We start from the raw sequence: 22,432 nt of genomic DNA, 5'->3' as shown, positions 1-22,432 counted from the left end.
GCTGGACACTGACCATGTGGTTCCTCGTAGACCCATGTGTTGTCAGACTGACCCTGAATAATCGGGCCGAAGCGTCATGTCACAATTGTGCACGATGCTGTTCCATGAATTCGTTTTGGAAGAGCAGTGTGTTTTGCATTCGAAACTGTGAAATGAGATATAGGAATGTTTTGTTGTGTTAGGGTGGCTTTTTCAGAGATGGGCTCTACTCATAGTCAAGGATAGTCAAGAGGAGACTTGATTTTTAACCATCGACGCTAGGAAACATTTCAAAACAAGCTCAGAAAGCAGCAGGCATGCCAGCAAACAGGACCCTGCTTGAGTACTGTCAGCGCCAACGCTGAAATAAGCTTTTTTAGCACAGAGCATTATTCACTCCTGGGATTAATCTCGGCGCCACAACAGCACCCTCTCTCCATGCTGGGCTCTTCCGACACGGATCTCTCAACGGGCCCGTCCTTCCTCTCTTTCTCCCACAGCGACGTCCTCGCCCTCCCCATCTTCAAGCAGGAGGAGTCCAACCTCCCCCCCGACAATGAGAACAAGATCCTGCCCTTCCAGTATGTGCTGTGCGCCGCCACCTCGCCCGCCGTCAAGCTGCACGACGAGACGCTCACCTACCTCAACCAAGGTGAGGCCACTGTGGGCGTGAGGGACGAGCGCAGCTCTCCCTGTCCCTGGCCGGGGTCCGATCCCGGTCGCTCGCGGGCTCTGGACACGCATGGCTCTTCTCCCTAGACAGCAGATACTGTAACTCCCCCACACTGAAAAGCCAGGTCTTCTGCCGCTGGAGAGTCTACCTTCTCAGAGGGGGGGGTGACGTCACTTCTGTAACTCAGTGCTTGAGCCCTGTGACGCCTACACTTTCCAGACAAACTCAGAACTAACTAAATAAACCTGAGCTGTCCAGTAATGAGCTGCCTGTTATGCCCTAAGAAAGGCAGTCCTTTAATTTGCACGTCTGATGGAAATGGGGTTCCTCAACAGTCATGAAGCAAGAACAGGAGAGATTGTATTCTGTGTTAGAGGAGGATGATGTCATTTCACCGACAGGCTCAGTGCGTGAAGCCTGTGACACAGGCGACGAGCTCCTCAGCTTGGAGGTGGAAGAGAATGAGCTGCTGCTAAAGGTGACCAAGTCTGGTTTCTTTTGTTTCCCACCTGTGCCAGTTGCTTTCCAAAGTGATTAGGAGGAGGAAAAAAAAAAGATGGATCTGGAGTGGCTGGTGTTGCGTGTAGCGACTGCATAGTCCTCAACAGTGAAAGGTTTGAGAAACAGGGTTCAGCTAGTTTAATGGAGGATTAATTGAAACCTATTGTAACCCTCCAATACAATTAAGGAGGTTTAAGGAGATCTTGGTGGGCAGCCGTTGTCAACGCTTGGTGTTGGTAGACCCCTACTTGAAGCCAAATAAGGCTACTTATTCCCTTCCTCGTGTTTAAGGGCAATCCTATGAAATCCGAATGCTAGACAACCGGAAGATGGGAGAATTGCCGGAAATTACAGGGAAGCTGGTGAAGGTAAGTTGTTTTAATGCAGTTTTTACTGTGCTTGTGAAGGATACTGGCGATTGAAAGTTTTATAATCTGCTTCCTTGTTTGGACATGAATACACATGAGCTTTAATTAGCCAGAAAGGCGTACTGTAAATGATGCTTATACACAGCCGGTCGCTTTCCACTTAAGCCTTAACTTGCCAAGTGCTGCGTTGCTCCAGAAGGCAGGCCTGGAAGCATGTTCCCAGCTCTCTGTGTTCTCCTCCCTGACCCTCCTTCCCGGCAGAGCATCATCCGCGTGGTGTTTCACGACCGGCGCTTGCAGTACACCGAGCACCAGCAGCTGGAGGGCTGGCGCTGGAACCGGCCGGGAGACCGCATCCTCGACCTGGGTGAGCGCTCGGTGTGGAGGGGCGGGGCCGGTGCTCTGCATGACTGAAGGGGCGGGGCTACACTGGGCAGGGCGTGGTTAGTCCTAGTGGGTGGGGCCTGCCTGTTGGAGGAGGCGGGTTGATGGGTGGGGCTTTGTCTTGGGGGTGAAGCGGGTGAGGAGGCGTTATCATGGAAGGTGGAGATCGGAGTCAGTGGGTCTGGTTGCAAGGTGGTGTGGGGCTTTAGAGAGAAGGGGAGACCTGCTAGCAAGTGAGACTCACTATGAGTCTGGTGAGGGGTGCAGTTGCTGATGAGGCTGGAACTAATTGGCATTAGTGTGTTCATTTGATTTGTTTTACTCTGGGGTACGTCATGTTTTTACCCATGTTTTCTTGGTTTGAGTTTTCAGCAGCTTACACATGCATTTACTATGCAAATTAATAGTGTAATGTCACTGCTGTGTGCTTTGTTACTATGGCAGCACTACCAGAAAGCACACCAGTAGTGACAGTTATTGTAAAGTACAGTCAAAACCTGGTAAGATAAGAGTTTTACTGGGTTTCATTAACTTTGGCAAATAACTGAAATGCACAAGGCTTCCTTGGTCAGAACATTCAGAACTTGACTGAGCTGCTAAAAAAAGAAACAAGAGCATCTTAAGTGTGTTTCAGAGTAAAAATAACTCGGGCATGTGAGTGAGGCAGATGATTAGTTTGCATTTGCTAAGGACAGCGAATATTTGTGCTTGCTTGTCTATTTTATGCAGGCCTGGTAGCTACATAAGAGTTTAGAAATGAGAGAAAGCCATTTAGGTTAGTTGTTTTGGGGAACTTATTCAGCTGCTCTTGAAAGAAACATGGGTGTCTAGGTTATTTCCAAATTTCCACAACCTTTTGTGTTACGAAAGTGATGTAGCTGTTGGCCCCTTTTTCCAGCCAGTACAAAAGTAAATAAACCTACATCAAGAGAGTACTTGGCTCTGGTCATGTTCAAGCAGGAAGTGATGTAATACTGTGTGGTTTTGAAGGCAAGGCATGTGGAAATTCTCTGCGAATCAAAGTTACTGTTGCATAGCAACCACATTAGAATTATTTTCCATTAGGAGAAAGCTGTTTCAAAATATTACCACAAACAATGTGTAACCTCTCAGCCAAATGTATGAAAAAAAGGAATTTGCTTGGATCGGTTCCAAGGAATTTGCTTGGATTGCTTGGAAATTTTAAAATAGCATAAATGAGTTTTTAATTGGGCAGGGAAACTAGTTTCTTACTCCAGAGCAGTTTAATCTGTCTTGTGTATTATGATTTGCTGGGTCAAAATATACTAAATGTACCGATGAAGCAGAAAAACAGTAATTTTCAATTTGTTTTATTTTCACGCATCTCTGTACTGATGGGCTCAGAAGAAGGAAAGAAGCTTGTAAGTGTTTCAGGATCTGTTGTTGGCGTGAATCAGGAGCTGCAGGTGTTGAAAGTTTCGGGCGGAGTAACATCCTTTGTTCTTGTCTTACTGTCCAAGACCGCGATGACAGGAGAAAGGGTTATGAGCTATATCGAATCCAGCTGTCCGTTTGCAGTATTGAATCTGGGGTAACACTGAATCTGGTGTAGGGATTCCTGCATGGCTTCTGCTGGTAGCTCAGGATGAGCCCTTTAGTGCAGAAACTGCCAGATAGAATCTGGGCTTGGTCATTGTCAGACGGTTGAGGAGATCCAACATGGGGATCTCAGCATGGTGGGTGGGGGGGATCAGCTGTCCGAGCTGTCCTGGAGGGGTGGTGTGAGCAGGGCCCACTTGCCAGCCCGTGAGGCTGCCACCTAGTGGCTTTGCTGCGCTCCTGCATGCTTGCAGTGCATTCCTCTGTTCCAGGGCCCCGGTAGTTGACAGCCCTGGTGCCGTCTAGTCACCAGTGGCAAAAAGAGCCACTGCATTCACTCCCTGAACTGGAGGGAGGAAAGTCAGGGGGTGTCCTCCTGTCCTGCAGGGGCGCACTGCCCAGGGCCTGGAGGCCTGCAGTGTCTTCAAGTGTTCTAAATCGCCTAATTAGTGACTTAATTGATTTTGGGAATTTAAAGATATTGGAAAGGCTGAATCATGGCCTTCCAAGGAGGAGGGTTAGCACAAGGGAATTGGAATGAAACATGGCAGCTGAACCTGGCCTTAATTCTGCAGCTCTCTTCTCCTGCAGATATCCCAATGTCCGTGGGCATGATCGACCCCAGAGCAAACCCTACTCAGCTCAACACTGTGGAGTTCCTGTGGGATCCTTCCAAGAGGACCTCTGTGTTCATCCAGGTATCCAGAATTGCAGAAACATTGTAGCATAGCTAAGTTTTTCCCCATTTCTCTCAGAATGTTAGTTTCCCCACATTTTGCAGAAGGAATCAAATATTATTTTTTTTAATTTGCTATAACAACCTTTGCAACAATCGGCCTGAGAGCACTTTACCGAAGTACACAAGTTAATGTAGCAACAGCTGGAACCTGAAAGGGTAGTATTTCTGCAAGGTACCAATAAATCAGCCATGCTGAGATTGTGTTGATGCCCTTTGATACAAAAACCTTTTGGAGAAATTCATTTAACTAATTCACACATCAGAATCTAGAGATCGCTGGTCAGAAAACTGCTTCGAGCCTACTAGGCCAGCTTCAACCAGTCTTCACTGATCCCTTTATGGTGTATTCCCGCCAGTAGAAATAATCTATAAAGTCGTGAGTCGGGGCTTCATAGAGGAAGAAGAGAAGATTTTTCAGTGAGAAGTGACACCAGACTGCAGAATCGAATCAAAGTGCACGCCGGCCAGAGTTCATTGCTCAAAGAACTCGAAGTGAATAGTGGTCAACAGTATATGAGTACTTCTTCCTTTTTTTTTACTCCAAAACAAAGGTTCAGACAATGGAATTGCTGTAAATGAACTTGAAATAAATCAGAAGTTTAATGTCCAGTTAGACCCTGACACTGTATGAGCCTGTGGAAATGGCTGGGGGATTTGCACAATACAGGATGTTTGCCAAGAGCATGAGTTCCTCCAGCGTCGTGATGCTACCTCTAGGTCCTGGAGAGCTGAGATTTAGGATTAAGAATGCTAAATGAAATTGGGGGTCAGGCAGCTCCAGTGCATGGTACAAAGTGTTGCTTGAGTACTTTCACCTATGTGATCATGCACAGTCCTATGCTGCCTCTCCCAGCTGTGTTGTTGTTGTAGTTATTAGAATGATAATTGGCGACCATTCGTACGTTCTGCTTCGGTCTAGGTGCACTGCATCAGCACGGAGTTCACCATGCGGAAACACGGGGGGGAGAAGGGGGTGCCCTTCCGGATCCAGATCGACACCTTCAAGGAGAACGAGAACGGGGAGTACACCGAGCACCTGCACTCTGCCAGCTGCCAGATCAAGGTCTTCAAGGTGAGTGCTGAGGGGGCGCCAGCCTGGCATTGATCCCCAGGAGTGCCTTATGCACCTCAGGAAAGGGCACTATGGCGGGGAGGGGGCAGCTGGTTTATTGGGGTTTCTGTTTGTGGCACTGTGTCTTTAGTGAACAGATTTGTCAAATTCTGGGCCAACTTTCTCTAAACCAACTGCCTTTTTTAAGCATTGAGCTCTTCGGGTAGTTGCATATCACATGCAGCAGTGTTGAGTCCAGGCTCATAAAAATCCCCTGAGGCTCTCCTGCCCGGGCGCTGGGCTGCAGCGTGTTCAGCATGGTGGGGGGTTCTTCCACTGCTTGTGTCATGTGTTCTGAGGGTCTGCAAGTTCCGATCAGGTTAAGCCGGCGGAGTTCGTGCTGGGGGCGACTTGTCCCTGATCCGCCATGTGTCCACGTGGGTTTGAACATTTTCCACAGTGGTTCCTCGTTTTGTTTTCTTGATCCGCGCAGCCCAAAGGGGCGGACAGGAAGCAGAAGACGGATCGGGAGAAGATGGAGAAGAGAACGCCGCAGGAGAAGGAGAAATACCAGCCGTCCTACGAGACCACCATCCTGACTGAGGTCTGCGAGGTTTCGTGAGAATTTCGGGAGGAGGGTGGGGGGATTTTCAGATCTGAGCCCCAATGGCTCAACTCTGTGGCTCACTTACACGGCTGGGTGGACTGGCGCCAAGTGTGGTAACGCACACTTCTGGGGGGCTCGAACCCCTTACCCCTCAGTCACGAGTCCAGAACCTTACCCACTACGCTAGCCCATCCCTAGAGTGGGAGGTCCTCCTGAGACTTGGGTCCCCTTGGCTTTTGACTGCAACTCTCAATACAGATGTTGCATTTCATGAAGTAGAATGACAGTCTGAGTGGTGTGTATTAGCACATGGCTCTTCAGGAATGTGTATGCTTGCATAGAAGTGGCTATCGAAGTATCCTGTATTCTGTGATTGCTTGATAACAAAAGAAAATAGTATCGGAACAGACATAGGAAGTTTTAAGTGTTTGTTTGCAGGGCTGTATTGTTAAAGAGAAACTTGTGTTGTTTGCCCCCACTGTTGCCAACAGTGAGTCCAAATATGAGCATATTTGATTGCGGAAATGCATTGTGGTTGCTTCTTGGTGACCCCCAGCTTGCAGAAGTGAGCCCTGCCTACACCGCTGCCAAAACAACTCTAGCAGCTGACAAGCAGCCCTAGTTTCAGTTAGACCAGACAAGTAGCATAATATTTATCATGCTGTCTAATAATTATGCCACAAAGCCGTGCCATTATGAAGTCAACCAGCTTTAACTCTTTACCGTGCATCATTGCCTGGTCATATACACAAACAAGTGAACAATGGCGGCAATAAATACTTCACTTGACTTCTTCGGGTCACTCTTAAGCTCCCATGACATGTAGGTGATGCCACGTGGTCACTTAAAGTGGGGTTTTTAAGTTCTCATTCAGGTTGTTTCAGTGCGGTTTCTCGTCTCCGTCTGTGGCTTTTGGAGGTTTAACCCGAATCGCCCGTCTCCTCCCACAGTGTTCTCCGTGGCCAGAGATTTCCTACGTGAACAATTCCCCGTCTCCGGGCTTCAACAGCACGCACAACAGCTTCACCGCGTCGGAGGGGTAAGCCTGTCGGACAACAGCGCGGCTGGCCCAGGCCCGATCCCGACCCCCTCCCCGGCCCGCAGTCGTGCCTTAACCGGTTAAGTGCGAACGCCTCCCTGCACCCCGAATCTGATCTGCGTTTGGTGTTCAGTTGCGTTTTGCTCACCGGCGTCTCGCAACACCGCCAGAATCGGGAAAGCACGGCCGGTGTGTTTTGAGTGCCTGCGAACAGCACCCCTGTGGATCACTTTTGAAGCGGCCGAGGAAAAGGACACACACACACAGCCAGCACAGATGGCAGCTGTTCTTTAAAAAAATTCAAGACCGGTGGAATGACTGCAGCTTTCAGAGAGGTCACAGGTCCAGGGCCACCAGGTGGCCATTCTAACTATGGGCCTTACACACTATAGACAGTTCTTATACATACAGTTTTTATACTTTTTAAATAAATGGCATTACTGTTCTGCTTTTTTAATGCCTCACACACCCTGGACATATAGCTGTGTGCTCAACGTAAAGCAATGCAATGCTATTTTGAGGTCGGGGTTATAAAGAATCAGCATTTCAGTGACCGCGTTGCACGCAGCTCTGCGAAGGGTGGGCATTCCGGTGCATTTGCAAGCTGGGGTAGGCCAGATGTTGGTCTTGTTTCTCTGAGGAGCGTGTTTGTTGCGGAAAACGAGCCTGATTTTTTTTTCTCTGCTTCCAGCAACGGCTCCCCGAATCACCAGCCAGAGCCAGTGGTGCAGGTGGCAGATGTAAGTATTTCCCCGTTTTTTTTTTTCCTCCCCGTTCAGAGTGTGATCTGCTGGGACAGCAGCTGATCCCTAGGCTTGGTGTGTCTGCGGTTTTAGCTAGAATACCGGTAGTGCAGCACTTAAGCCATTCTGAAAGTTTGTCTAACACATCTGCATGGTTTCCTTGGAGTTTTTTCCTTATCAATACTTTACAACTGTCTTGCTGTGATTTTGGTTTGTATGGCTTTGTATGACATTACCTCCTTATGCTCTACCACAACCTTTCCCTACTTTACTCTGTTCTTACCGCAGAAAACTCTTTATCAGGGTGGCAACAGCTAAACATTGCACAACCCCACCTGACTGCTTTGCCCAGTTCAGCTCTGCCATTGGGTTGTGCCCAGATGTTTTGCGTTAGTGGGCAGTAATGGGAGTGATGCAGAACGCCTGGTCCCAGCTGTGCTTTGACCTCTTGATATTGGCAAGTTCTCATCCAAACTGTGAGAGCCTTAGCTGTTCCATTAATATTAATACCTTGATTCAGGGATTAGTGTTTCTGCGGATGGTAGTTGTCAGGGGGGGAAATGATCGATAGAGTTAATACTCCAAATTTTTGCAAACTTTTTCTATTCCTTTAAATCTGAGCTTGTTCAGAGGGGTTATTGGAATTTTACATAGTGCGGCAACATTTCACTAGCTTTTCTTCTTCCAAGTATCTGTTACAAATGTGAAAAAGCATTGTTCTCCATGCCCCAGAAGGGGAAGGACTAGAACACAGCCAATGGCTTTGTTTATCCAGGAAACTCAATTTTGATCACTTATCTGGTGGCTCTTCGGACCACTGCACTGCACTCATTCGTCTGATGAGCTGAACGTGACACTGGTCACTGTGTTATGGCCATCGCTGACAGCCTTACTTACTTTATTGTCCCAGATGGGAAATGTGCTTTGCAGGCAGGTAAAGATGTAACACAACATTTATCACAACATGATTAACAAACAAGAGACACACATCTATGATGAGAAAGAAAATAAATATATAAATAAAGTAAAATACAATCAGTTGTCCAAATAGAGCAGGTTAATAGTCTTGGGAATAAAAGATGACTCTTGAGTCTATGCAGTCTTCTGCACTTCCTCACTCTCTCCTGTGTGCGGTTGTTGGGTTTGTAGCTATGAAAAACACAAAACTACCTGTCCCAAATCGGGTCTGCTGGCAAAAAAAGTGGGTATTAGGCATTTTTAATGAAATAAAGTGGGTTGAGTGAGTTTTTACCGTTATGTGGGGAAAACTGGAATCTGCAATACAGAGTTCATAGAATATCCATTTGTGTTCTGAATGGATCTACACGAAATGTTTTTAGAGCTGTGGTTGAATTTTTGCAGTCAAATCTGTTGATTCTTCAGCTCTTTGAATTGGGTCCTTTTTGAGGAAGAAGGGGGCAGAATCGCTTAGCTTCAGTGTTTCAAGATCAGATCCGTTGCTTATACAGATCTAAATTAAGTTGGGCAGTGTTTCTGGGAGCACCGTCCTGCTGGAGTAAGCTGACATAGTCAAGAAGTAGACAAGCAGCTCCTGAAAGGAGTGACGCACCAGAATGGTTACAAAAAAGCGTGGACGTGATTCAGACGTCATGCCTGGCGCTCTGTTCCTGGTGGCCTTCCCCTCCTGTCTGTGGTTTCCCCTGGCTGTCCCGTGTGTCCTGTGAGAAAATGTGGAAGGGCTGGAATTGTGGGGTGGGGGTGGTGGAGGGCAGTTTAGGAGTGAGTCGGGAACAGTGAGGTGATGATAAAATTGAGAGACATTCTGCCTTACAGTTATCCTGCCATCTACTTAGAAGAGACTGTGAAACCTCCCAGGTACATATGACTTTCTTTTTACTGCTTACTGTTTTGACTTAATTAGTTCACCCCTTGGGGAGGGAGATGGGGAGGGCGAGGTGACCTGGGTTCCCAGATTTTTGGTTTCCGAAATGTGATTTCGCTTAGCAAGCACATATGCATCCTTATGGAGGCTATGATATGACAGGCTATGATAATCAAGGATCTTCATTTTTATTTATGTTTATATAGATAAAGTAGATCACGCCGGCTAATTGTAACAAAGTTTTCATAGTAGCTTATTTGTACACACTTTTAGAAGATTGTGTTTTTGGCTGTTGTGTATATGCTTTTTAGTGTTTACTTAAAAAAAAAACATTATAAATGAAGCATATACTGTAGGTAAAAACACGAATAGACCAGATATGTATTGAAGGTAGTGTACTGCAGAAATTGTGCTGTACAGTACATGGCTTCAGCTTGTTTAATGTAAATTGTAATATTACACTTAGTAAAGTACGATATTGATTGGCAAGTAATACGTGATCTACTGCATACTGTTTTCTAACAAATACAGACTGAGTTTGTAAGTCAGACCTCAGAAGGAAGCTGGTAACTGCAGTCATGCTGAGGGTGTTGCAGTGTGAGTGAGCTTTGCGTTTTACCATCAGTGAAATTAACCATCCGTGGAAATAAAGCCTCTTAAGCCAGTGCCGAGCAGTTTCCCATTTCCCACAGCTGCCAGTGAAATTGTGAAGTTTTTCAGGTTTTATTATTCAGTTCCGTCTATAGCTCATAGCTCAGGATGTCTGTGTGGTTCTTGTGTTTGTTACAAGAAAGGGATGCTTGAACTATGCGTTGTAATGTTGTAATGCTTCTCTCCTGTACTGGGCGATATCAGTGGCTTCTTACAGTGTTAAAGGCAGAGAGCCTGGCAGGAAGAAAATGCTGGAAACGTAAGAGTCTTAGCGATAAATCCCCTCTTTGGCTTATTTCCCTTTGTCCCCTCTAAGATATCACAGGAAAAGGGCTGCTAATTTTAGGGGTTTTCTGCCTCTCAAATGTTACAATATTCTCAAACTCTTTGGTGACCGGGAGGGCGAAGGCTTCACTCGTTGTGTCTGGAGGGGGCTTGGCTACGGGCCCTGTCCGTACCGGGCAGTGTGCCGTGCGGGCCCGTAGGCCTCGGGACTGACCGTCTCCTCCGGAACCCCGCAGAACCTGTTGCCCACGGCGACCCCGCAGGAGGCGCAGCAGTGGCTCCACAGGAACCGCTTCTCCCCTTTCTGCCGGCTCTTCACCAACTTCTCAGGTGAGACGGGGGGGGCGGGAACCTTAAAAACCGACAGGCCCCAGAGCAGACCTTTCTCATGTTACCTGATGAGCCGTTCCCCCCCCCCCCCAACGAGGTGGTTGGCTGTGCGCGTTTATCTTTTGTCCTTTTTTTGGTGTTTAATCGGGAGGAAAATTAGTTTTTTAATCCTGGGGTTTGAAGACAAAAAAAAAAGAGAGAAGACCCTTTTTTTTCCCCCTGTGCTTAAGCAAACTAATTGCTTAACTGACCTTTGCAAAGTGGTGTAGTTGATGCACAGGTGCTCGTTTCATGGATGTGGTCTCAAGGCACAGATGGTACTTATTTTTCTATAATAATAAACTTTATTTTAGATAGCTCCTTTAAAAGTGGCTTCTCAAACACTTTATACGAAGAATAAAAAAAGCACACAAAGAGAGGAAACAGCAGGCTTTCTAGGAGTGGTTTTGGGTGTTAATGAGCTTGTCGGCGAGATCTCCGCCTTGGAGAAGGCATCGTAATTAGGCTCATTGAAGAACCTCTTGCTATGTTGGTTTTGTTTTGTGGGTAGTTTGAAAGTAGCTCTTCTTCTGAGGTTGCCAACTGTGCCATGTGTTCTCTGTGTGCCAGGAGCAGACCTGCTGAAGCTGACGAGGGACGATGTCATTCAGATCTGCGGCCCAGCTGACGGCATCCGGCTCTTCAATGCGCTGAAAGGCCGGTGAGTGTCGCTCTTTCCCAGCCTGGCCCCCGTGCTGTCCATCCAGGCACGCTGCTGAAGAAACAGTGGGGCTGCATTCAGGGTGTTTCTCTGTGTTCAGGGTGCTGAGGCCCAGGCTCACGGTGTGCGTGTGTGTTTCTCTGTGTTCAGGGTGCTGAGGCCCAGGCACAGGGTGTGGGTGTGATTCTCTGTGTTTGGGGTGCTGAGGCCCAGCCTCACAGTGTGTGTGTGTTTCTCTCTGTGTTCAGGGTGCTGAGGCCCAGGCTCATGGTGTGTGTGTGTGTTTCTCTCTGTGTTCAGGGTGCTGAGGCCCAGGCTCACGGTGTGCGTGTGTGTTTCTCTGTGTTCAGGGTGCTGAGGCCCAGGCACACGGTGTGTGTGTGATTCTCTGTGTTCAGGGTGCTGAGGCCCAGCCTCACAGTGTGAGTGTGTTTCTCTCTGTGTTCAGGGTGCTGAGGCCCAGCCTCACAGTGTGAGTGTGTTTCTCTCTATGTTCAGGGTGCTGAGGCCCAGGCTCATGGTGTGTGTGTGTTTCTCTCCGTGTTCAGGGTGCTGAGGCCCAGGCTCATGGTGTGTGTGTGTGTTTCTCCGTGTTCAGGGTGCTGAGGCCCAGGCTCATGGTGTGTGTGTGTGTTTCTCCGTGTTCAGGGTGCTGAGGCCCAGGCTCATGGTGTGTGTGTGTGTGTTTCTCCCTGTGTTCAGGGTGGTGAGGCCCAGGTTGACGGTGTACGTGTGCCAGGAGTCTCAGCAGATTCGGGAGCAACAGCAGCAGAAGCATGAGAATGGAGATGCGGCCAACCAGACCTTCTTTGGTGAGCTCAGGGGGGCTTTCCCACACACCTAACTGCAGTCTTGCAGTGTTCGCAGTGCAAGTGGTCCTAGCGCACTGTTCATTGCACTTAGTGCATTACTTCAACAGGCACGGTTTTACTTCTCCGTGAGCATGGTTGGCCACTTGCTCAGGTCTGCCCTCTGCTGGACAGTAGTGTGCCCTCTGCAGTTCACCCATTCCTTGGAACTCTGTTTACAGTGTCCTGTGCTTTGTGACATATTTTAGATGCTTATCTTGTCTTTAAAGAATCATTATCAGTCTCATTTTTTGCTCTGTTCAATCTGAATTCCCTCCCTTACCCAATAAGTAACTCTTAATCTCATGGATATAGTGGAAGGAGGGGAAGGATTGTTCTGGTACTTTTTGAGATCTCATCACTGTTATAGAAAAAGCAGCAGAGTGATAATTGTCTATCTTTACTAAAGCTAACGAGTCCTGTTTTATTTACTCGTAAAGAAACTAGGTTGAGTTGAAATCTGTTAACCCTTTACGGTCCTGTCAGGACTTCAAAAGTCTGGGAGCTCTGAATCTGGGCTTGTAAGAAGAGGAAGGGAATATTTTCAGGGAGCAGTAATGGTAGACTGCAGAATTGAAATGCACACTGGCCAAAGTTTCAGCTAGAAGTGAATTGTGATCTGCAATAGATGGGCACTTCTCAGGTGGGTTTTTCTTTACCCAGAAACAATTAGGGCCGCACTGTAGCACAGTTCTTACCTTTTCTTCTTCACAGATCTGGGACCCCAGTTTCAATTCCTGGGGTGCTGTTTGCTTGTATGTTTCCCCAAGGTGCTCTGGTTTCCTCCCACAGTCCAAAATCCTGCTGGTAGGTTAATGGGCTTCTGAGAAGATGGGCCCTGGTGTGATAGTGTGTCTGCCGTGCAATGGACTGGTGTCCTGTGCGTCCTGCCTTGCGCCTCTTGCTTGCTGGGTTAGGCTCTGGCGCCCCTAAATAAAGCGCTAAGAGAAAGTAATTCATGGACAAAAACAACTCCAGCCATAAAGGGCTGAAAGGGCCACACACAAGCTCCAGGCCCTGCCCGTGTGGCGTTTTTTCCCCTAGGGAGCCAGCTGCAGCTCTCATACCAGCTGTGTCTGTGCTCTAGTGTACCACGCCATCTACCTGGAGGACCTGACAGCCGCGGAGCTGACGGAGAAGATCGCCCAGCTCTTCAGTATCTCCCCGCGGCAGATCAGCCAGATCTACAAGCAGGGTCCCACGGGCATCCATGTCCTGGTCAGCGATGAGGTAAGAGTGGCGCTGCCCAAACGGAAGTGCAAGCCAAGGGTTCTGATACTGGGAGGTCTGCTTGACCCCCTTCCTTGCACTAATCACCAGGTTAATTGCTTAAGCTTTATTATCTATGTGTGATGTCTCGCTACGGAAGTGGGAGCGCAGCCCAGGCGAGCTGGCGGAAAATGCAGCCGGGATGGGGAGCCTGCAGACAGCACTTGGGGAGTTTCCAGGGCTGCACGTTACTGAGGCTGGAGGGAACAGGGAACATGCGCTCTGGGGACGAGGGGCGGGCTGCTTGCGGACGGCCGAGCCCAGGAGCCGTGCACGCGGGGAGACACAGCCCTGGGTCTAAATCCACAGCAGGAGAGGGTCAGAGCCGGGGAGGCACTGTAGTGGTGCACATTCAGGTGTCTGGGAGACTAAGAGAGGTGCAGTCCAAGTTCAGAGCTGGGGTCAAAGCCAAGGGGTGATCTGGGATCACAGTCAGGAGATAAAGCACTGGTCGGTTCCGAGTACGCTGGCAAGGCAAAGCAAGGAAAACTGATTGTAACAAAGCTTAGTAAAACTAGCAGGACTCTCGGGGGGGGAAAACCCCAATTGACAGAGCCCGAGCTCCGGCAGGTCCCAGTGTTTGTTCTGGAAGGGGCCCGGCCATGAGCCGACTCCAGGTGCTCCCATCCTCCAGGAGATGAGATCCGTGGCAGCCAGCAAAGGGAGGCAGGTCGACAGTGACATGAGCAATGAGACCATAGCAAATGAAAATGCCAGCAAGAGGATTTGTGTGATTTGTGTTTCAATGGGTAAGTGGCCGCGACATGGAAGTCCATTTGAAACCGAGGCCAGGAGACACTTCACACAAAGAGATGGGGGAGTGTGGCTAAGTTCCCTGGGGACTTGAGATCATGTGTGCAAAATCCTGAAAGGCACCTGTACGTGAGTCTTCTTCAATCAACGTTTGATTTAAACCTGACGACCGTAATGAAGAAATCAGTGCAATAGGAAAGCCTTCTGAAGCAATTGATTAGTCAAATGGAAGTCCTTGTCAAGCAGCTGGATGAGAAGAGGAAGGAAATCCTAACGAGATGAGGTTGTAAAATCTCTCCTTTTGTGATCGATCATTTATACTACTTGTCTTCAAAATATCTTTTCCAAAACATAACCAAAAATGTTCACCCTCTCCTCCTGACATTCTGAATTGCATATCCTCGATGTACTGCTTATTCTCCTGCATTTCTATATTGGACAAAGTCTTTTCTTTGTCTTTATCGTAGCCCTGGTCTTTTTGTTTGAGGGGTTTGTACTTGTTTCTCCCTTCGATCCAAATTTGTTTTAGTAGATGGGAAACAAGATGGATGCCTGAGTCACAGGTGGCACGCTGGTCACACGTCCTGATGAGTCAGACTCCTATTCAGAGAATGCTGGAATGCTCAGTGAAGAGTGTGATCTAGTGCTCAAAGTAATGCAGTGCCTCTGAAAGAATGTACATTTATGGAACTGAAAGTGGAGGCTGAATTTTGGCCATATTCTTCTGTATGGCAACTTTCTTTTTCAACACTCTTACAGCTTTTTCAGTGATATTTTGCGGCACACTTGGGAGTTAGGTGCAGGAATTGTCTACATGCCCTTCTTGTTGGTCTGAGCTTGTAGAGAGTGGAGGGGTTTTAGCCAGACAATTATACCTGTGGACTTGACCACCTTGTCGCCTGATCTCGGGAGCTGAACAAAGCTGGTTAGTACAGGGATGGGGCTGGAACAGTAGATGGCGCTCTTTAGTTTAGACTGTTGCTTCAGGATGAGAGGTTGATTCAAGCAGTCCTGACTGCTTGGTCAATATAGATCCCCTGGTGCTTCTGAGAAGAACAAGAGGGTGAATTTCCTGATTTTCATTTAGGACATGTACAGTCTGGCCTCCCTAAAGCTTCTCCTCCAATCCACTGACAGAACAGCAGCTGCTCTGCGCCAGCAGCCCCATCACACAGCAGAGACTGTGCACCCCAAGTGGGGGGTTTGAATAGTGGTGGTGAGCAAAGTGGATCCTGCATGCCGCTGGTGTGAAACTCTTTGGAATGAAATGCAAGGATCCCTAATCCTTAAGACAGCTTGAATGTAAGATGTGGCCTCCAGATGCGAAACATCTCGGCTGGCTTGGGAGCTGCTGGGGACTGCTGCTGGGGAAAGGGGCATCTGGACTGCCCTGCTCAGCCTGTCAGCACCAGGATTAAGCAGCTAGAAAAAGAACTGGCCAGTGTCAGGAGTGGGGCAATTAGAAACTCTCATACCCCCCTCCCACGTGCTGCAACACAAACTGAGTTGGTTCCTGAAATCAGCGTGGCCCATCGTTTCTTAGGCGCCACCTGCTGGGCGGGGCCTGAAGCCAGTCCAAGGGCGACACACGGAGACAGCGGCGTTAGTAAAGGACAGTGATGAAGCCCCGCCTGTCCTTTCATGTTGGTAACTCGTGAGCTTCAATTTTGTGTTCTACCTTCTTTTTATTACAGATGATACAGAATTTCCCAGACGAGTCTTGCTTTGTTCTGGACACAATGAAAGGTGAGAGAAAGTCCTCTGCGTGGAAATTTTGTTTCGGTCTGGTCTCTGAATCTACATCCATCTGTCCGTTTACAAAACCGCCTCCAGTTCCATTCCCTTAGGTGATTCTAGTAGCCAATTTAAGTAAAGTAATCCATAACTAAAACACGGGAAATCTACTGTATAAAAATGTACTAGGACTAATATAAGAATTCCTTTGACATGACTAAAGCCCGTACAAGTACTTCACGGTTCTTGTTTCCCCACAGCTGAATCAAATGACGGATACCACATCATCTTGAAATGAAGGCCAGAGACCCTCCTCCGAAAGGTTTGGGGGTGCTGGATGCTATAAGACCCTTCATCCATCCCAGAGAGTCCAGCTTGGGACGTCGCCCCTTTTTGTACAGAAACCCCTGCACCCTGCCTTGCCCAGCACGGCTTTGACCTGCCGGGGGGTGTGGGGAGGGAGCCCAGAGTGAAGGAGCCTTGACGATTTTTTTTTTGTTAGATGATTTTTCTTTAACCTGTGACTCAGAGGGGATCGCTCGTCACTCTCCCCGTCCCAGACGCTATGGACTGCCCTTCTGGGAAGCCAGTCTGCGCCTCTCTTCGTCTCGTTTTCCCTCCTCTCTCCAGTGGGCCCGTCGCTGAGGTTGATGTACCAGTGCCCACAGTCCCAAAGGACAGAACATCCAACATGTTTTTTTTCCCCCCAGGGCCTCTTCCTGGGTCACCGGCCTGAGGCCTGCTGGTCTGAGCCGGTGCAGTCAGTGCTGCCTGGCTCCGTCGCTAAGTTTAAGCCCCGGCCTGTGTCTGGGGGGAGTTGTATTGGCTCAGTTAAAAAAAAAAATGTGTGTGGTTGGGCATTGGGGAAGTGGCCTGGAAGAAAGGTCACCTTTTCCCACTGAAGATTCTCGTCCACACCCAGCGTGACAGACACCCACGCGCGCTGGGGAGTTGAGCTTTGTTGTCGTTTGTTAGGCAAATGAAAACGCCACTTCTTGACGATCATGTAGTGGGTCCATGTGATGGCTGTTGTTCCCTTTGGAGGCCTTTATTGCTGTCCTCGTGTGCATGCTTGCAGTGAATTTTCTACGAAGAATGGGGTATGCGACCTTTGTGTAACAACAGAAACTAGGAAATCCTAAGAGCCCTGTATCATGTGCAAATGTGTTTTTATAGTGCAGCATGCTGAAGACCGGCAACAAGTCTTTAAACTATTTTTTGTGCCAACAAGAGATGTCTTACTAGGCTGGGCAGCAGAACTGAGGGGCACGTTGAGGGCCTTGCGGTGCTCTCGGACAGTTCTCTATAGGACAGAACACCTCCCTCTGTGTGCTGGGAAGCCGATGATGATGATAGTGAGAATCCGTGAGCACACGCTGTGAAGTTTATTATTCTGAGTGCTGTAGGTGAAACTGCGGATGTTACAGAGGCGGGGTCAGGAGACTCTACTGGATCAGCCACGCCTCTCTTCTGGCTCTCTGGGATCCGAGCACAAACACTGTGCTGGTCTACCACAGGACCTGCTCCTCATAAGCAGCACTGCCCTGGTTATCGGCGAATACGAACTTTAAAAGGTTCATATTCTTATAATTAAGACGCTAACAGAAGCAAATGGTGCTAATTGCAGCAGCTAGGTTACCGTTTCTTTGCATATTTCACTAAGCATTGCATTTATTAAAATGGAAAGGAGAGTTTATTTACAGAGCTAGATATTTATTCCAGATCTATCAAAAGAAAGATCTCTTGAGCCAGTGATCTTTGTTTCTGCTTAGTACTCAGAGTGATCTAGACCCCTGAACATCCTGTTCATGTTCTTTAAGATCTAGAACCATTTGACAGTCTAGAACAGGGTGAACAGCCTCAGAGCTTCCTTTCTGTCCACATTGCAAGTCTCATTTTTTCCCCATCTCCCCTGGAACAGACTCTCATCCCAGTAATGGAATCAGAACAGGGCATTCAGCCCTTCTTGGCATGCTTGGCACGCCTTCCATGTTGTCCTGAAGAAGCATCGTTACGAGTCTTGGAGGAATTCCAGTGGACTGGATAGGTTGATATTACGGGGTTGGTTATTCCAAGCGTTATCTACACTTGGTATGAAAGACTGTTCCCTATATAGACTCTTTTTATTGAATACATATGGACCCTTTGCAAACCTGTTATGGTGGTTCTGAGTTGAGTTACGTGCCAAGTGTAGCTTTTTAGAGTTTGTATCATGCTTGGACAGGATGTTATTACAGCAGCGGCAAGGGTGAATTTGCACCCCCTTGAGAATTGCAAGGCTTCCAGAACTTCACTTCAGCGCAACAAATAGTGCATAGTGATAATATACCATTGATTTTATAAGTATCCTCCATGATATAGTCATGCTTCAAAAATTTGATTCAGGGGTCATCAGCCTTAGCAGTGAGGGATTTAACCCTTCCAGGAGAGAGGGGGGGGGGGAATTGTTTTAAGAAATCCTGCATCAAAGGATTTAGGCAAAGTTCTCATGTTTAACTGCACCCCCAGTGCACTGATGTTGATATTGCTGTCTAGTACAGCCAATGCAAGAAGAATGAACAAGTGAATCCCCAGAGCTTAGACCTCCCTAACCCTGGCGCTTTTGAGATAAGCCAGTAAACCTGTGGTGTGTAAATTGTGCAGTGCCCTGAAGATCCTCTGCTTTTTTGAGAGACACTGCATAGATGAAAATGCGCAGTATGATCATCGACTTGTTTCCCTCAAGACTGCATCTGGAGTGGCGACCCTGCAGCTGCTGTCTGGCTCAGGAGCACCACCGAGGACATAGAAAACAAGGCACACAAGGTGGTTTCTGTTTTTTTTTTAATCTGACAGTAAAGGTTTTAATTCTCAGACTATCTGGAGTCTCATCTGCTACAGAAACAGAATCTGTATCGTGAGACTATCAAGTTGCCTGAGTGTTTTTGATCTGGAAAAAAATATTCAGGTGTGATCAGGTGTATACAAAGCTTTTTTTTTAAATTTGCTTGCTGTTTAAAAGTTCAACGATAATGTAAATCACTGCTATTGAAATGACCGTGTTTGCATTTATTGTTAAATATATAGAGGGATTTCCCAGATAAATTCAAATAATGGCAATGGGTCTGTTTTGCTTCTTCATGTGCCGAAGAAAGAACCTTTGCTTGTTGATGCGATTCATCCCCACTAAAATCTGTGTTCAGTGAGACAGGAGCTTCACAAACCCAGCTTGGCATCTGTTTTTTTACTTTGGAGAATGCACAGCTCATGAGATAAAGATGTGTTCAGATAATAAGGGTCTAGAGGTTACAACCTTGCATAGACTGGTGGGTCCCAACAGTGCCTCTTCAGGGACCCCTGGTATAAAAGACAGGAGACACGGGAGTGCCCTAGGACAGACGTTGGCTGCCTATGGCCTAAAAGATACTCGGTGCACTGTAGCACACATCGAGCCACTTGTTACAGCTGTCCAGGCCTTGGTAATTCACAAAGCAGCAGGGTGGACTTGCATTCAGAGCTCTGGACTCCTAGGTTACGGGTTTGAATTCTGTGCGAGGACACCGCCTTTGTACTCTTGAGCCAGGGTGCTTTGCTTTGTGTCTGTAAGAAGCCTGGCTGTATAAGTGGGTACACTCCACGGAAGAGAATTTGTTTTCAATTGACGTAAATGCTGGTCGCAAATTAAACGAAAGGCAATTTAGAAAGCAGCAAAGCCAACATTTCCAACATGCAACCGTGTTCAGTTAAAGAGATCATTTTGGAATGTGGGAAACACTACAATACTCTGGCTACTCCTGGCTCAAAAGTGCAGGAAATGACTTGGCTAAATTGATCCAAGACTTGTATTGGATCCAAGTCTTAAGTCATCATCAGTTGTTTTAAGGAGGACCTATAAAAAATGCTGGATCATGGTTCTATGGGATCAGGGTATGCTTATTGTTTTCTTCTGTAAATTCTTGATGGGCCTGAACTGCAGTGAAGCGTGGTTCCCTTGCAGGGAGAAGTCACTTTCATTTTGCTGGATATCCACCTTCAAATACACAACATATTGGACCACTGCTGCAGGGAGCGACTAGTTACAGGAAATAGTGCCAACAATGGAGATCAGTGAGCAGTTAAGGCAGGGGCATGACTCTAGGCATTTAGTGATCTAAATTCATATAGCGTAAAGGCACATTCTGCAGTCAAACTGAGTAGTGGGCTTTTTGCAGCACAAATGTTTGTACAACGGAAATCTGGCTTCATCCCAGCCAGTACTGCCCCAAGTGGGAGTTTCCTTCCATATGGTTTTGTATTCCTGGGGTTGTGCCAAGCACAGCGTGCCTGACTTAGATCTCTTACTCCAGAGCAGGCCCACTGTACCTGCGACCCGCCCAGTTTGCATCTTTGCGGGTTGTTGCAACAAGACACTCCTTTGTTGTTGCATTAAAATCAGTATAAAGACGAATGCAATGGAGTGATCGGGAGGTAGGGGCCTCGAGCAGCTATTTGCTGAATGTGTGTCTTATAATGTTTAATTACTCAGCATCCATTAAAAAAAAATATTTTTCCTATGCAGAAACACAACCGTAAGGAGCTATTTTAGCTTTGTGCTAGAACTGACTGATAGAAACGGAGAAATAATGAGGTAATGAGGACTGAAATCCAGGGAAGGCACTGGACCTCTGCGACTCGAGGTCTAGATTCTCATGTGCTTGTGGAAATCCATACCAAACCGGAGTGCTGACGTTTTTTTACAGCAAGCCGCTCAATTCATTGGCACTCTCTACAGATAGAATGGAAAACGGGGACAGGTTTCAATGTCTTTGAGATCAGGACTCTGGTCGTCAAGACACAAGAGCCGCGAACACATTAAAATATGATGTTTGGATCTTTTCCGTTCTTTAAACGGGAGTATTAAGCAAACAAGAAAGATTTTAGCCCCATGTGTAAGATGAGGGCGGCCTCCAGTGCTGTATTGTTTTGTCACGATAAGCGTGTTATTTCATGTAATAAAAATACAACTGATGTTAATGCTAGAAACTTTTAACATTTGAGATAATGAACTGGCTCTCATTGTTTGCATTCTGGTCCTTTTTTTTTTAGTTTTTGTGCATTTAATTAAATGTTCATATTTTCTGTATCGGTTAATGTCTTTTGTTTTGTTTGTTTTTTAAGAGAGGTGAGAGGGTGCTGCAACTTTTTGTTTTTGTGTCCAGTAATGCCGTTAACAATTTTGCTCAGTTTGATACAGAATGTCCGTCTTTGAAATATAGGAGTGTAATTGCTTCCCGAGACGGAATGAAATAAAACCCATATCATGAGACGCAAGCCTCGTTTTTCTGCATGTCACTTACAGGGTGGCAGCTTTTCTGAAGCGTGTGATTATCTGAAGGTTCCTTTTGCTCGACGGAACGAAACGACTGCCCTTGATTTTAAAGTTTATTTTATCTTTCAGTCTAATTCTGTACTCCCAGTCTCCTCTCCAGGTGGACTTGTCAGCGAGCAGTGCAGTATTTTAACGGCACAGATTTTACAGGTGGTTTAGCACTGTCCCAGATAGCTGCTTCTATGTAGAATACATACAATTAAGAGCAGAAAAGCCCCCCCCGCCTTCTCTTCCGGTAGGTGAACGCCGCAAGGCTCAGAGGAGATGGAAGTGGTGTGGACCGGAAGCAGTGAAAGACCTATCCAGGAAACCGGATCATTTTCGTTTTCAGTCGCCCGGGGATCTCCAGACTTCACCCAGAAGACGTCCTGGATATGTCAAGCCTTAGCGGAAATGCTGGATGGTGTTGAATAACCCCTCTGGTCATATTCTGCTCATGAAGAAAAAACTGTATTTGGGTCTCACTGCCACGTTTTCATCTCCTTAAAACTTTAACGAAGGGGGGTGTTTTTTATCAGAATATAAGAGTACTGAAACGTTTTGTGGAGAATGCTTGGCCTTCAATTCTTCCTGAAACAGATCCCTAAATAAACCTGGCCGTCTTTACCTGGAAATCGTTCCTTGGACTTTTCTCTGCGGAAGCCATGCAAACCCTTAATGTTATTTATGGTATTAGGCTGCTGCTGTTCGCTGTTAGTTTGTTGAAGGAAAAAAAATCTATTTTAAAGTTAATTTTGTCTTGTAATTGGACAGAGACCTCGCCAGGCCGGCGCACTAGGTAAACAACACGGGCCAGTGTGGAAATTACGAACAGTCGGGGTTGCTATGACAACCAAACCAAGCTAGTTTACGCTGCTGCCTCCGCCACAGCTGAGCGGCTGTGGGCGCGCTCGCTTGGATAAATGCAGACTTCTGTTCTCCTTTCTGTATCATTAGGGAGGAAAGGGAGGATTTTAAACCAGATGTGGATTTATTTTGTTCTAAACAGCGACCCCACCTCCCTTCCTCCCTCCCTCCTAAAAGATGAG

At 47.2% G+C, this 22,432-nt stretch overlaps 1 protein-coding gene across 5 annotated transcripts in view; it reads left to right on the top strand.

Annotated features, from left to right (window-relative positions):
- Positions 1–21,339, top strand: part of tfcp2 (transcription factor CP2) — a 32,944-nt gene extending 11,605 nt beyond the window's left edge. For 4 of the 5 annotated variants that reach the window (XM_088634217.1, XM_088634208.1, XM_088634182.1 and 1 more), the window contains exons 3-17: positions 480–631; positions 1,445–1,521; positions 1,783–1,888; positions 4,057–4,163; positions 5,124–5,276; positions 5,749–5,859; positions 6,813–6,901; positions 7,593–7,641; positions 9,439–9,480; positions 10,660–10,753; positions 11,363–11,453; positions 12,156–12,265; positions 13,389–13,531; positions 16,018–16,069; positions 16,318–21,339. In XM_088634217.1, coding sequence (XP_088490343.1) covers positions 480–631; positions 1,445–1,521; positions 1,783–1,888; positions 4,057–4,163; positions 5,124–5,276; positions 5,749–5,859; positions 6,813–6,901; positions 7,593–7,641; positions 9,439–9,480; positions 10,660–10,753; positions 11,363–11,453; positions 12,156–12,265; positions 13,389–13,531; positions 16,018–16,069; positions 16,318–16,355 — 1,414 coding nt within the window. In that variant the 3' untranslated portion in view covers positions 16,356–21,339. The remainder of the gene's footprint in view (positions 1–479; positions 632–1,444; positions 1,522–1,782; positions 1,889–4,056; positions 4,164–5,123; positions 5,277–5,748; positions 5,860–6,812; positions 6,902–7,592; positions 7,642–9,438; positions 9,481–10,659; positions 10,754–11,362; positions 11,454–12,155; positions 12,266–13,388; positions 13,532–16,017; positions 16,070–16,317) is intronic. The other variant, XM_088634198.1, reaches the window with a different exon arrangement.
- Positions 21,340–22,432: the final 1,093 nt, after the last annotated feature.

Source organism: Lepisosteus platostomus, chromosome 1 (assembly GCF_059453375.1).
Source record: "Lepisosteus platostomus isolate fLepPlt1 chromosome 1, fLepPlt1.hap1, whole genome shotgun sequence".
NCBI lineage: Eukaryota > Metazoa > Chordata > Actinopteri > Semionotiformes > Lepisosteidae > Lepisosteus > Lepisosteus platostomus.
This window is presented reverse-complemented; position numbering and strand designations above follow the sequence as displayed.